We start from the raw sequence: 15254 nt of genomic DNA, 5'->3' as shown, positions 1-15254 counted from the left end.
TTTATCATTGCTAAGTGATGAGTTGTTTACAGAGGTGATGAGAATCTCACAGCGCTTGCCTTGTGTCCAGGCAGAACATCTGACTAGCTGCTACTGGGGAGGAAACAGCAATGCTATTGACCGGCATGATCCCAGCCTGCCTTATCTGGAGCAGTACCGTATTGATTTTGAACAGTTCAAGGGGATGTTTGCTCTTCTCTTTCCTTGGGCATGTGGAACTCATTCAGATGTATTAGCTGCACGCTTATTCAGGCTTCTGGATGAAAATGGAGACTTGCTCATCAACTTCCGTGAATTCGTGTCTGGGCTAAGTAAGGAGAATTCATAGCACTCTTGAAATAACCTGACCAAATCAGTTTGTTTCTAAAGGGGATCCAGTCTGTCACAAACAGATGGTTTATTAGTCATCCGATAACGAGTTTGTTTGACATATGCCAGTTTGCTTAAGTCAGCTCACCTGTGCTTTAAGAGTTGTACATGCTACTGTGGAGTTAACTTGATCATGCCTGTGGCAGTGGTTCCTACAGAGGTTCAGGTTGGACTCAGTAGGTGCATCTGAATTAGGCAGTGGTGTATTGCACTGGGAGAAGGACCACACACAAACAAGAACTACATACCCATTAGGACCCGATGCCCACACTGTGCATTTCACTGTGGTTCTCTGCGCACCCACAGTGTGATGGTCACGGCCTCATGCCTGTACCCCGTATGTGGTTCAGGTGAGGTTCACAGCTTTCCCAGGAAGCCTAGCTGAGAGCTCAGCTGTAGGTCTCCCTTAAATTCCTAAGGGAGTGCTTCACTTAGAACCTTATGAATCCAAAGAAGAAAATTCTGGTAGTCTGTGCCTGTAACAAAAAGTGTTTCTCTCTGGATTCTAAAAACAGCTAATTCATATGAATTGGCAGCTAAACCATTTGTCGTTAGGAGGTCTGAAACCTCCGTTCTGTTGTGGATGTATCTCTAGGCTGTTGCCCACAGAACATTTCCCAGGATTATCTAAGAAGGATGTAAAGGAAGTAATGAACAGCTTCTCCTTTTGTGCTTTTCTATACTCAGTGAGTGCTGGTGAGAACAGTCAGAAAACAAAAACTTCAAAAAGGACGGTGGTGTCTTTCTGTGTTGTGATTGGTAAGACTTGCCTACTTTTCCACTTAATTCCTCAGCTTCTGGTGGAAAGTGATACCTTACGTGACCATTTTAGCTGTGTTCTTTCTGCTTGCCACTGAAGTACATGTGCATCTAAAAGATCTAATCCAAGAAGAGGATGTTTGTGGGACATCATCAGTGCCAACATACCGAAGTGCTTTGTGGCTTAATTGGAGCCCTTTACAGCCTGTGTCCAGTCTGCAACTGACTTGTTTTTGCTGTAGCTTTATTCCACCTTGATGCAACCTTTTGTAGGTGGGCTTGGTTCTGAAGAAGGGCTAGCAATTCAAGATACCATCTGAAGGAAGTGGTGATGCATGAAAGATGAATTCTCAGAGTGAACTTCTAACTTTGTAGAAGTTCACTTTTGACTGCATTTTATAGTTAAAGGTGAAATGAAAAAAAAACACTACTTCACAAAATACTACTGTCATATATCTTCTGTGCACACCTGTCTGGATTTCCCTGATAACTGACTCACAAAAATGTTCTGCAGCTTGCTTGCTTAACGGTGTGGTTAAGTCTAATCAAAGTATTTTCTTTTGGGAAGTCTTTTTTTCTTAAACAACAACAACAAATTTTCTGTTGGTCTTTGGGTTATATTGCACTCTGTCATTTGCTCCTTAAACTTTTTCAGAAATTTGGGAGTGTGTACCTTTTATCAGTGCTACCAGCTTTAGAAAAAGGAGAGAGGCAGCATTTGTTCCCCTGACTGTTCAGAAACAAGATGAATTTTGAGAAGTTTATATGCACATATGTGGGGCAGGGGGAGGACAGAATGAGGATGTTGGCTTTGCTTGCCCCTGAAGAAAGAAGCAGTGTTGGCAGCCAGAGAGAAACAGGAAAGTCTTTGCATTCTATATAGTAGGAAAACTGGAAACAGGATAGGAGAGAGGGAGCGATGGACATTAAATTCAAAAACAAAACTGCCACCACCCTTTGTAAAGCAGAAGCTGACATGATAATAGAACAGGGTTTGGAAGCATTGTGCCAGCTAGGCATAGGAGAAAGAGGTGACCATGTGGTGAAAGCAGTCCTGTCAGCAGATAGGAGAAAGCTTTTTTTCTCCCCTCCTGTCAGTAAGGCCGAAAAATCCCCCAAAGCCTTGACTTTCTTTGTCTCTGGCATCAGAAAGCAAGAGGAGCTGCCTTGGGGAGAGTAGGTTGCTTCTGAGCAGCGGTTATGAATGCCTGCAGCTGTACGAGGAGAACAACTTTTTGCCAGAAAACTGCACACCGTTATCTCACTTGCCCGTCTAACACTTTTGCTACCTCTGCTACCTCTTTAATAAATCAGGAGGTGTTACTCCCTGATAGTGACTAACATCTCAGCCCAGTCCTGGCTGATTTCAAGGCAGCCTATTGTTTGCCCTAGCTTTTTTTTTTTTTCTTTTTTTTTTTTTTTTTTTTAAGAGTGTGAGGACATTAAAGCATTAGTGCTGCAAATGCAGCCTTGCAATAAAACCTCTTTACAGCAGTGGTAATACCTGCTCTTTTGCGGCTACAGAATATAGCTATGTCATAGTAAAACTAATTGCACACAAAAAACAGTGCACCATGATGCATATCTGAATTGTACTTGAGAGACTGTTTGCCAGGTAGCCCTAATAGCCTTCTGAGACATGACCCACGGTTAGTGCTTGCAGGATGCTGTTAGTAACAATCAGCCTGTTACTGGTTCAGACAGAATTTTTTGAACAAATAATGAGTAACGAGAACAAGGAACAATATTGAACATTGTGAACAGAAATAAACATAAGCCAACATGACTGAACTAAAACCTTTGATGGGCAAAGCAGACAAAACTGCTCATTTAAAAAAAACACAGTTTTCAGGAAATCAAGCCCAGTGTGGCATATGTTGAAATTTAAAAACCAACCTCAACCCCACCCCTTTTTTTTTTTTTCCATAAAGCAACACATTCATGGTGACAAAGAAAGCGGTCAATAAAAACAGCAGGGGATTTGTTTGAGTTTATTTTTCCATGCGAACAACAGCTGCTTCAGTCTGCCTCATCCACCTAATATGCCTGGGCTAGGAGAGTTACCCAAATACAGGGTAGCATCTGCTGGAGGAAAGCCCATCTTCTCAACAGAGGACTGTGTGGCCTTTCTTTGTCACTGCCCTGGAGAGTGTACTCAGAGGGATGGGTATTCTGAAGGTGACCCGTGGCAGCATCCTCTCTTATTGTTGTGTCTAAACAGCACTATCCGACTCTGGCACTGCTTAGTTGAGTTCCTCTTTCCTAAACAAACATCCTATTCATGTGCTTCCTAGTCCTGGACCATGTTGGAGGATGCTTATTGCCTGCTGACGCAACCCTGGCTTCTGACGCATTTCCTTTTCACTACTGTTTTTCAACAGCTTTAATGCGTGTAGCCACAAGGATTTGCTCCCTAAAAGCCTCTCTTTGTTGCTACTGACTCCTTCCAGCAGCTACATGAAACATAAATATGAAGGGCTGTTCTATGTGCTAGCACAAGCACATGGTTCTTTCTTCCACATCAGCATGAAATCCTTGGAATATGAGAGAGTTGTAATTATAACTGGGAATCCTTTTCATAAACCTTGCAGTGAACAGCTCAAGAACCTCTTACTTCAGGTGCTTCTAAGGCCTCAGCTGAGCAAAGATGAAAAAACCTAGCATTTCTTGCTGTACATTTACCCTGTATCATGTTACTGGAAGTTCAAACAAAAAAGGTGTCTTGATGAGTTTGCTGTAGGAGTTGTGCTGCTCAGAAACAGCTGTCATCCTTAGTTATGAGCAGTTTGGGATATTTACTCATGAAGAAGCTCACCTGCAACCCCATACCATGCTGGATTGTAACTCATCTGTTGTTGACTCAGCATCCCAGTAAACTAGGGAGATTTCCACGTGGACTCAAAGTGGCCCCCTACCTCCCATCAAGTGGTTGGTTCTGTGCAATACTCCCTTCTTGGAGCATGTGGCCATTCCAGCTTTTCGGTAACTGCTAGTGCTTGCAGCTTTTGCTGATCTCACAAAGAAGTCAGCACCAAGAAAAATGTGTCTCAAGGAGTACCTGAGTGTATTTTTTTTTTTTCTGAAAAGCTTTTCATGAAGTGTTTGTGGCAGGAGAATGTTGAGAAAGCAGTGTGTTAACCTCACCTCTCCTCCAATGAGCCTTGTGTCAGCTAACTGCTGTACAAGTACCCTGCGCCCTCTACATGCATTCATGAGAGGAACAACTAAGGCTAACGTTTGTATGTTGCTACTCATTTTTATATTAACAGAATAAAGTTCTAACCTGTTTAATTACTTTGCTAATGGTCTCAAAGAAGACAGAAAAACTGTGCACATATGACATGTGCAGAAAGGACTTGACACCTGCGTAGTGTAACCGAAGGAGACTAGCCAGTCAGCTGTTCTTCCCTCTGCAAAAACTTTCTGACCTATTCCCAGGAGAGACCCAGAGGGTTATCTCTAAGAGCATCCAGATGGCATCTTGTCCTGCACTGTGTTCTTTATTCACGTACGTTTTGAGGAGAAAAAGGGCCTAATATTAGGAAGCACACATGGATCCATTTGAGGAAAAAAGAAAAAAAGCAATGACACTTGAGCTTTTTCAATTCTCATCACACCTGAGGACAGGGAGAAGAAGAAGCCAACAGATGTCACAAGATACCCTGTGCCCTGAATCCTACATGTATTTTGCTGAATGCATCCCTAGCCACTGCTGGAGGACTCAGACCTGCAGCCTGTTCTGTGCTTGGGTTATTTCATGTCACCTTTACCAGTGTAGCACATCACATGGTACCTGTGTGCATAACCTAAGGCATTGTTTCACCAGAAGAGAAAACATCATCTGCACAGTGTGGTATACCAGATATGAACATAAGGAGGTTTTGCACTTAGAAAAGGCACCAGGTTACAAGCAAAATGGCTGATGTAGATGCAACTATTTCTTCAGCCTAAAGCGTATTTATTGCAATCATAAGCTTTTCTATAGACTGGGATTGTACAATTCATACTTTGTTGTAGTTTGCACAGCAGAGGTCGGTTGACACTGTAAGGTAAAATAAGTCTCTGCTTAACCTTGTTAATGAATGTTATTTCATTAATTTATTTATGACTTGTATGTCATTAAAAGTATGATTTATGAAGAAGTCTTGTTATAGGTCATTTCAGTACTTTAAAAATAACTACCATCAACTTAATTAATACAATAGTCTGCAACAAACTGCTTGGATTTCATATATCTAATTTTAGTGTAGGCCAAAAAGAAAGGATTTGAAGTGGATATTTCGATAGAGGGTATTGCGTAAACATCAGTTCAGCTCCTGGATGATGAGTAGTGTTTGCTTGAATTTCTTTTTTTTTCTTTTTCCTCATAAACATTAAGTCATGTGATGTTGTTATTGGATCCTCATATTATGAAGATTAAGTCCACACAAAAATGTTTTCTTAACTTTTAGCTGGAGGCCTTTCTTAGTAGTAATATGATGACCATGGGATATTTTTAAGAGTTACAAAGTAGACATTTAATGAAGAACCTAAGGTTGAAGTATAAAATTCAAAGTAAGTTGGTCTGTGTTTTCTTGGTATTTCTACCACAGGCTGTATGATCTTAGAATTCAAATGATTGCTTTATGATCTGTCTTGGGCTGTAAAGGGAGTATAGCACTTGCCAGAGTGAACGTAGTAGTTTGTAAATGCAATATTGTAGCAATAATAAATAGAATGGTATTGAATATTGAATACTAACATACTGTATATAATACTGTTTAGGTGCAGCATGCCATGGAGATCTTACAGAGAAGCTAAAGCTGCTGTATAAAATGCATGTTTTGCCTGGTAAGTAAGTTATATTAAAATAGCTTGCTTTTTGGTGAGAATTGAAATTTGGAGCAGAGTTGTGAACAACTAGCTGTCCCAATTAAAATTAATTTGTATAAATTATTTTATTTGTTTATGCAGTAGTAAGAGATCTGTTGCCTTAGTCAGAAATGGATTTAGAAAGTCTGAAAGCACCATGCATTCCTCTATTGCTCCTGTCACAAAAAGGCCATTTGTATGGGTTTCTTGCAAGTTTACCTGGGCTTGGTGACTTCCACCCTGCACAACAAATACAGTGTTCTTTAGGGTTTGTTACCATAATACACTTTCTTTAACAGTAAAGGTAGCTTAAAGCTTTCCTGTGTGCCCTGGTTACTTGTTTCTGTCCCCAGCCCTTCTAGCATTCCCCACTGGCCTGGTCCAAATGTTTTCAGAAAGAGACTGTTTTAAAATCCAGATCATTTCACAGGTGTGCTCACTCCTTGTGCTTTGATTGTTCATGGCTGGGTTTGCTGGAGGTAGGCTTGAGTGATTCACTAGTTTGACTAGAAACAAACAAATAAAAATTTATGGAGCAGAAGAGGTTCATTTCTATCTTATGTCTGTTCTGGTATTCAGGAGCTGGTAAGCTCATACCAAATCACAATAGACTGTTGCCAGCTAGGAAAGGGTTCACATCCTTTTTAGGACATGCTGAGCTGCACAGAAGAATGTAATGAAAGTTAGACTTGGGAAGACAGGAAAGCCAGCTTCTGAAGGCAAAGAGTTACTAATGAATCCGACAGAGATGGATTTGGGGGTAGCAGAGCAACGATAACAAGGTAGTAGTAGATCCAGTTGATTCATTTCCCATGAGTTGAATAAGGATGATCCCCAACCTTTCACATCCTCACTCTATTGCTTCTAGAAAATGAAATTCTAAACTCTCACCAATGGGAATACGTTCTAGTTTTTAATTAAAGTGTTGAGTTTTTAATGAAATAAAGTTCTGTGATATTGTTTAGATCCATCCCCTGAGCAAGAAGAGCCAGACTCTGCTTTTGAAGCCACACAGTACTTTTTTGAAGACATTACACCAGAATGTACGCACGGTAGGCATTTTTTGTCTTGGGCCTGAAAAGAACAAAATGTGTTTCAAACACCATGCCTTCTTAAAAAGCTACTTTTTTATTGGGTTATACACTGTAAATGAACTATTTTCTGTAAAAAGAAGTATGTGGCCTTTGTATGTAGTTTGGTATCCTTAGAGGCGTGTGTTTATGCTAAGGGGTCCCCTGGATTGTGCTTTCGAGAAATGCTCTCAGAATAATGTCATCGCTGTGTTACTGTGGAATTAATTTTGTGATAACTGCTGCATAATATTTCTTGATGGAGAATGGCAATAAATATATCAGCTTTCATGATATATTCAGATCACAGAACTTAGGAAATTCTAAAAATTGGAGCAAACAGATATACTAAAATGTAGTTCAGTTGATTCTCTTTAGGTGCTGTTTGGGTTGTGGTAATACAAGCTAATAATCGTTGTACTACACAAACAAAACCCAAGATGGTCCCTGTGTTATATTATTATAAGGGATTTGTGAGGACATTTAAGAATAAGCAAAAATTGTGGTTTAGTCTCATCATTTTTACTCTGTGTTTTCTGTAGTGTGAACATTTTCTTTATTTTGCACTGTACACATGTAATGTATATATGCAACTAAGACTACACTAATCTCTCTCTCCCCACCCCTTTGCTTCCTAGTTGTTGGCCTAGACAGCAGGAACAAACAGGGAGTAGACGATGGGTTTGTTACAGTCAGTCTGAAAACAGACAAAGGTATGCATACATCTTTCATCTCTTGACAAAACGCTCCTTTTGAAAATGGAAAAAAGTATTAATGTAAGGTTTCTTCATGGACTTTTCTGCATCTCTGGTTACGTTGTTGACAGTAGGCAAGAAGAGTTCACAAGAGAATCGAAACTACCTGAGAATGTGGAGCCAAGAGAATAAATCCAAAGCAAAAAACTCAAAGGACTTGCCCAGGCTGAATCAGGTACTTCTGCTGACACGTATTTTTAATGAACTTTAAACTTTTTTTTTTTTTGCATACGTACAAATATTCATACATTCATGTTAATTAAAGGTTTTATTTTGAGGCAGATGCTTTTTTTAAAAAAACAAAAACAACACAGCAGTCAGCTGAATGTAGACATTAGTTGTCTTCAACATACTGGCATTCAGCTCCCAAAACATCCTAAAAGTGAGATGCACAGATAGGAATGATAATTTTTTATTTAGATCTCCAGACAAAGGGTGATAGGACACCGAGTATTACCAGCTACCACATGATGTCTAATACACATTACATGCAAGAAGCATTTTGCATTTTGTAATTCATACTGTCAGTCTTTTTCGCATTAGATTTATTGCAGTGAAGGAGGATAAAGATCCATTGGGACAGCTGTTCCTTACAGAGCATATAGGGAAGGTGTACTCCTAGAACAATACTTCTTACTTCAGGTAGCCCTAAGCAAATCTCCTTCCTATTAGTCAGTTTTGAATTTTGAAAGGCTTGCATTGAACTGAGTTACCACTGCCAATTAAGAGAGTACTGCCGGTCACTTCCTTCATTTCTCATTACTTGTCATTAGTTTTATCAAGCCACTAGTTATACTTAGTATTCCTCCAACAAGAAAAGCCACCAAAATTAATGCTGTGCCTCACTGCTCACCCTCTGTTGCCCTCCTGTGGCTGCAGAGAGATATATTTGTCATATATTGTAAGCAACAACCAGCAGTTTATTGTAAATAGCTGAGACAGGCAGGGAGCAGCACATCTGGCTGTCTAATCATAGAAAGTGCTTTCTAGACTATACACAGAGTATTTTCAATTTCAGTTTAATCATATAAACAATTGTGTCTTGCCTCCATTCAAAACTTCTTTTAAACTGATATACTAGATCTCAAAAGCTGAATTTGTTTTCTGCTCTCTCATTAATGTTCTCTCCCTCTGTGTTTAGGGACAGTTCATTGAACTGTGCAAGACAATGTATAATATGTTCAGTGAAGACCCCAATGAGCAAGATCTGTACCACGCTACCGCTGCTGTGACAAGCTTGCTTTTGGAGATAGGTGAAGTTGGTAAGCTCTTCACGGTGCAGCCCACAAAAGAGACAGACAGCAGCAGTAACAATTGCAGCAAAACTATTCAGAGCGAGCTGTTTCAGAAAAAAGACAGCCAGCAGTACCCCCTTGAGCAGCACAAGCCGTTCCAAGGCAGCCTTGCTACCAACGATGAGGAGGCAGTTTGCACCGACAGCACCCTGGGCATGCAGATGGAAGACATTAAGCTCGAAGACTCTTCTCCCAGGGACAACGGAGCCTGCTCTTCCATGCTCATTTCTGATGACGATACAAAAGATGATAGTTCAATGTCCTCCTACTCGGTACTGAGTGCAGGTTCACACGAAGAAGAAAAGCTGCATTGTGAGGACATCGGTGAAGACACCGTTTTAGTACGGAGCAACCACACCACTTCTCTTCGTAGAAGCACTAGCATTGACAGAGACTGGGCCATCACCTTTGAACAATTTTTAGCCTCCCTTTTGACTGAGCCAGCACTGGTTAGGTACTTTGACAAGCCTGTGTCCATGATGGCTAGGATTACTAATGCTAAAAATGTGAGGATGATGGGTAAACCAATAACCTCGGCCAGTGACTATGAAATCTCTACTATGTCGGGATAAAGGGCAGTTGGGTTTTTTATTTATTTTTTTTATTATGTATTTATTAGTACCTGGCACAGGCCCTGGTATATTCAAAATATAATTGTTTTCACTAATGTGAAAATGTTGGGGTGCAAACTTAATTATCTTGAAATATAATCACTCTTTCTGTGGGAAATGTTACACGAATGCAAATTTTATTCAAAGTACAGAAAAAAAATAACAGTTGTCAGTGAAGTGTGTGTATTATTAACCTTGCTGTCAATATAAAATGGTAAAGATTAGTTCTTAACTTCTATATATAAACTTAATGCCGATATTTATGTGTATTTTTAAAATACACATATGTAGAGATCTGGTTATTGGGAGAAAAACAAAACAAAACAAAAACAGAAAGCACCTACAATTTAAAGGGACATTGTCAACCTGAATAGGACTTAGGGGTGAAATAAAGTTCCAGGCAGCATTCCAGAAGTATAACTTTATTTCATACAACTATTTTTTTTAAGAGGGTAACATTTCTCAATGCATGCTTCAATTTTATTTTTTGAATACATTAAAAATCACTTCACTGATACCTGCCTGGATCATAATTTTCCCTGCATGAGAATGGTACACTCAGAAATGAGAAGTGTATTCCAAGTCCAGCTGGCATGTCAGGCAAATGTGGTTAAATGTGATGATTTTTGCTCCAACAGGACTCAGAGCCCATTTGCCTATCTCTGGGTTCAGGCACCTCCAGCTTTACCAAACCCAGCAGAGGGAAAGTCCTTCCCCAGCAGTGGCCACCAAGGGAAATTCTCCAGCATGGCCATGACTGGAGCTGTCTGTATTCCTAACAAGTAGACTTGGAAGCCTTGCTGTTGTGCTCCAAATACAGTGTATTCAGGTACCTAAACAGATCGGTGGAGTCCCTTTTAAAAAAATGAAAGATGTTTTTAAAAAAATAAATCTATAGCTGAATCTACAGCAAAAATAGCTTAGCTCTTAAAACTAACCTTTACCACCAACCTATTATATCCTTGTTAGATTAAGAAGTTAAAAGCCTGTATTGCATAAGTCTTCATTTACAACAGTGTAAAGTAGAAATAAGGTAAAAAATCTGCAAGATAATGTAACTGAATGTTTAAGTCTTACTGAGAACACTGTCACTTTATATAAAATAAATAGTATCCTGTATCAGCTTACTGAATAATATGTTAAAATGAAAACGGGAGCACCTGCACTTTGAATCCTTGCTTCTTTTATACAGATATTCAGGATTTTTTTTTTATTATTATTTTGTTAGCTGTTTTATAATTCATATTTGTTCAGTTCTGGATCATGCCTATATGCCTAATCTTTGTTTGCTGTTTTGAGAATATTTTCTGTAGAATACTGTTGATTTTTTATACTCCTGTATATTGCATCCATGTAACTTGCAGATTTTTAGCTGAAGCTGTGTTTAATTCTTTTGTTTTAAAAGAATGCTTTTAAACTGTCAGATAAAGTGGTTTTTAACCACAAATAGGGTAATGTGAACAAATAAAATACACTGCACAGATGTGATTTTTAACTATTAAAGTCATGCTAGAGGGAAAATAGGTGATTGGGTTTTATTACAGAGGCAAATGATTTTGAATCTTCAACACCAGTTTTCAGAACAAAAACATTTGCTGTTTCCGTGCCTTGGTTTGTTTGTTTAACACTTGAACGTGTTTAATTCCATCTGCAACAAGCAACCCATGTAGAGGCCTCTCACTTCTTGCCCAACTTCTTGCCCAACTTCTTGAAACACTTTTGTGTTATGCTCACATTTGGTGAAAACAGTTGTTAATACTTTTTAAGACCCACAGGTATTCTATAAACCACCTGTGTTTTGCTGTAGCTTACTAGACATGCTTTTAAGTTTTTATATATTAGAATGTTTTTCACAGGGTAAGCTGTCAGCCTCTTAACCATGGCAGTTACAGAACTGATAATACATATCTATTCAGTAAACAGATTTATTTTTGAATTTTACCATCTCTTTCTCTGTATGTATATAAAGTTAATTTGGAAAAAAAAAAAAAAAAAAAACTGTTAATCTGTTAACTTCTGAGCACTTTGAGTTAATGGCTGTGCTCACATATTCTTGTCTCGATCATTTTACTTTTCATTTCTTGCGAGTAAGTTGGTTTACGTGCATCTCAAATCGTGACATTCATTTGAAGCTGCAATCACTGTTCTGAAGAATATGACTTTGAGTGCTTTAACTTCAAATGCCAGAACAGGGTGCTTGACTGTAAATGCCTGGCAGCTAAATAAGTTATCACAGAAATCTTCAACACTTCCTTAAGCAGGCTGAACCTTTTTCAGTTTGCAGACCCCCAAAATATATCAGCAGTCTCCCACACAGCCCTAGAGGTGCACAGATCACAGCTTTTATCCTGAAGTTCTGTTGCTGTTACAGCTTCTGTTAAGGAGAGGCATCCACACAGATCTCTGGTGTTACAATGTGATTTCTTTTGTGGAAGATTTCCTTGCCATGCTAGCGCAACTGTCTCAACAAAGTCTCTAAATGTAAGCCACAACATCTTCTAAGTGGTACTTTGCTAGAGGAAGCAGCCCGGTGAGCTGATTTATTCCGGATACTTTGTAAGGCTGTTCAGCTGGCCAAGAGCACACCCAACGGCCACCTGGTAGTTGGCTGTTTGATGGCAAGGTCTGCTGCAAGCTGGTGAGAAGAAAGTTGCTAGAGTTCATTTGACCAGTACACAGTCACGTGAAGGCCTTCAAGAAATTGTGAGTGAACATTTAAAGTCTTACTTGTATGCGTGGGCATGCTGTGCAAGCAAATCAGCTGATTGATATGCTTTGAGATAGAGACTGGTTTTAGTGTGTGAACTGTAGAGTTTAGTTAAGGTTGTTAATCTCGTAGATAGAAGAAAAAAGGGAGGATAAGATCTCCTTCCTTTTTGGAACTGAAACTTGTGACTGGATGCTGATAAGCTCTGCTTGTCTGATCTGGGGGGGAGCCTGGTGGTCAGGGGGGGTGCTGCCTGCAAAGAGACAGCAAGTGATGGGGAGTAGGAGGTTGTTTTATAAAGCTCTACTTTAAAGGGATGGAGTGGAAAAAGCCACTAAGAATCTACCCTTCAAGTTATTTCATCATAGTGTATGAAAGTTGAATGGTACTTCTTTCCTTTATCGTAGTACAGTACCTGAATTCTGAACATTAGAGGTAAAGGTTGTGTTTGTTGGGGGCATGTAAAGGCTTATGTCATGTAACTTCTTAGCAAGCAGATGGAAAGTTTGTGTGTTGGATTTAAACCTACTGAAAAGTTGATGTCTAAACAACTCAAAAGAGAAAAGCATCTTCAAGGGACCAATAGAGTGGCACTGGAGCTTGTATTACAGTGGACATTATGTTTCAGGTGCTGCACCATTAATGAAGATAGCAGAGGATATATGGTGTGTAGGTCGGCTATGGGAGCAAAAGGGAATAGTCTTAGTGCAGTTGGTTGAACTAAGAGAGAATGCTTTTGGTTGGTAAGCTGTGTGCTGTGCTTGGTATTCTGTAAGCTTCTGGATCCCTCCTATCACAGATTTTCTATTACTTGTAGTTTTGCAGCAGCATTTTAAGACTATGGTAATCGGGCCTCCTGGCAGTAGGTGCAGTACAGAAACAAACAAGAAACAAAATCAAGGCAGTGTACAAGCACCTTAAACCTACAACCTGCCTAGATGAAGAAGCAATAGATCAGAGAAGGCACCTGTAGCTGCATATCCATGCCTGACAGGTAGGGAGCACAGCTCACTATTTCTTTTCCCATTTAGCTTGTAGTTGTGTTGATGAGGTCCAATGGTGTTACTCTGCTGCTGTCCCTGACAGTTTATTCTCGTATGTTCTTGGTAATTCAGTAATGTGACTATACGCTGTAATTAGAAGATGCCTTTATCAGAAATGTCATATTAACTGCATTTAGAAAAAAAACAAAAAAAACAACCACCACCTTGATGCTGTTGCATCCATTTTTGTAAGAAAAATTTGAGTAGTCGGGCTTAGACTAAAACCTCTTGAAACTGAGATAATACAGAGTAGTGTAGGAGTTGGTAGGCTAGCTCACCTGTGGAGAGTGCCTCAGTATCCTGGCCTTTTGCATCAGATTACAATGTGCTGGGCTTTCTTTTTGGTCTGAGACATCAATGTCTAAGGCTGGTCTGGAACAAAAGCCTGCCAGTTCAGATACACGTGGAGGCGTAAGTTTGTAGCAAGAATGAAACTGAAGGAGTTGCATTTATTACTGAGCCTTAGCCCATAGTTCAAAGAAAAGATTTTTCTTTCCACTAGAAAATAGCACTACAAGTCCAACCATTGTAACTTTTTAATGGTCAGTTTAAATGCTGGTTTATTCAGTGTATATATATATTAAAAAAAAAAATAGTTCAGCGTGACAGATTCAGTGAAAACATAGATTAGCATGATGGCAAACAATTAGAACAAAATATGGCGTAAACAGTAAAATAGAATATGGCTAGTAATAAAAAATGTGTTACATGCTTGTACCAGCAGTGTCATTGCATAAGAGTGTTTCAGTGCTGGAAATAGAATGAATGAAATATGGAAAGAAAGTTATTTTTAAGTGCAATGAAAGATGCTCTCAAAAAGTGCTGGAAGGTAATCTCCCACAGCATGTCCCATTAGAAGAGAATATACCACAGGTTCTTCTTTTCTAGCATGCTCTATCTGTTTAAGCTTCCTGAATGCCTGCTTCCTCATCCCTTTTTCTATAACAACTAGTATTTACATAACTGACCAACTGCACATTTGGGGTTTTGTTCATCTTGGGGGTGGGGGAGTGGGATGTTTCTGCAGTGCAAGGCTTGTTTTATGCTTCTGAAGCAGTGTGGGGCAAGTCCTACAGGTAAAATCTTGCAATTCTTGTGTAGTGGCACTTTAGTACACTAAGCATGTGGTCTCTAAAATTTGCGAGTAGAAACAAAAGCCCCATGAGAAATACAAATAGAATTTGAAAACTAAGTAAATAATTTAACGTAGCCTGTATGAAGATGAGTGCATGGTGGAAGGGGTAAAGGAAGTAAAAGATCCTTTCTTGGTTTGGGGAGAGGGAACAGCCAGACAACCAAAATACGTGTAAATCAGGGTTTCCCTTTTTCTCTGGAAAAGTTTGCCGGAGTTCCAGCTGTCAAAGTTTGTTCCTGAGCTTTGCTCTCCTGAATAAAAATCCTTGCACACTTAATGCAGAGAAAGCTTGTCCTAGCCATTCAAACAAAACCCTTTTGTTTTTATTGTTTTATTTTGCACACGATTATCAAATGGTACTGGAGACACCTGGTGACAGGTAGGAGCTGTAATAACCACCTACTGCCAGGTTCTGCTGCAAGTAGTGCGTGGCAGTCTACCTGTGTAATATTGTCTTATATTCTATAACCTTATTTGTGCTATCCCCCTAAAGCTACCAATGTAGTCCTGTAGCTACAGAGACTCAGCAGAACAACTCTTTGCTTCCTCCCAATCTCCCAATGTTTTTTGTGTATACTATATATCAAGGAAGCAAGGCTTGCTTTTGTTGGTGTGGACCAAAAGAATTTCGAAAGAGATAAAGGGATGCCAGTCTTTTG

The 15254-nt window shown here is 39.5% G+C and overlaps 1 protein-coding gene across 6 annotated transcripts in view; it reads left to right on the top strand.

Moving 5' to 3' along the window:
• The window catches only part of TBC1D9 (TBC1 domain family member 9), a 72851-nt gene extending 61620 nt beyond the window's left edge, over positions 1 to 11231 (top strand). For 3 of the 6 annotated variants that reach the window (XM_084516861.1, XM_084516862.1, XM_084516857.1), the window contains exons 16-21: positions 71 to 311; positions 5893 to 5958; positions 6945 to 7031; positions 7688 to 7762; positions 7876 to 7979; positions 8946 to 11231. In XM_084516861.1, coding sequence (XP_084372987.1) covers positions 71 to 311; positions 5893 to 5958; positions 6945 to 7031; positions 7688 to 7762; positions 7876 to 7979; positions 8946 to 9671 — 1299 coding nt within the window. In that variant the 3' untranslated portion in view covers positions 9672 to 11231. The remainder of the gene's footprint in view (positions 1 to 70; positions 312 to 5892; positions 5959 to 6944; positions 7032 to 7687; positions 7763 to 7875; positions 7980 to 8945) is intronic. The other 3 variants (XM_084516860.1, XM_084516859.1, XM_084516858.1) reach the window with 3 other exon arrangements.
• The last annotated feature ends 4023 nt before the right edge of the window (positions 11232 to 15254 follow it).

The sequence above is a fragment of the Aythya ferina genome (assembly GCF_964211825.1).
Source record: "Aythya ferina genome assembly, chromosome: 4".
Classification (NCBI taxonomy): Eukaryota; Metazoa; Chordata; class Aves; order Anseriformes; family Anatidae; genus Aythya; species Aythya ferina.
Note: the sequence above shows the minus strand (reverse complement) of the source record. Positions and strands in the feature narration are given on the sequence as shown.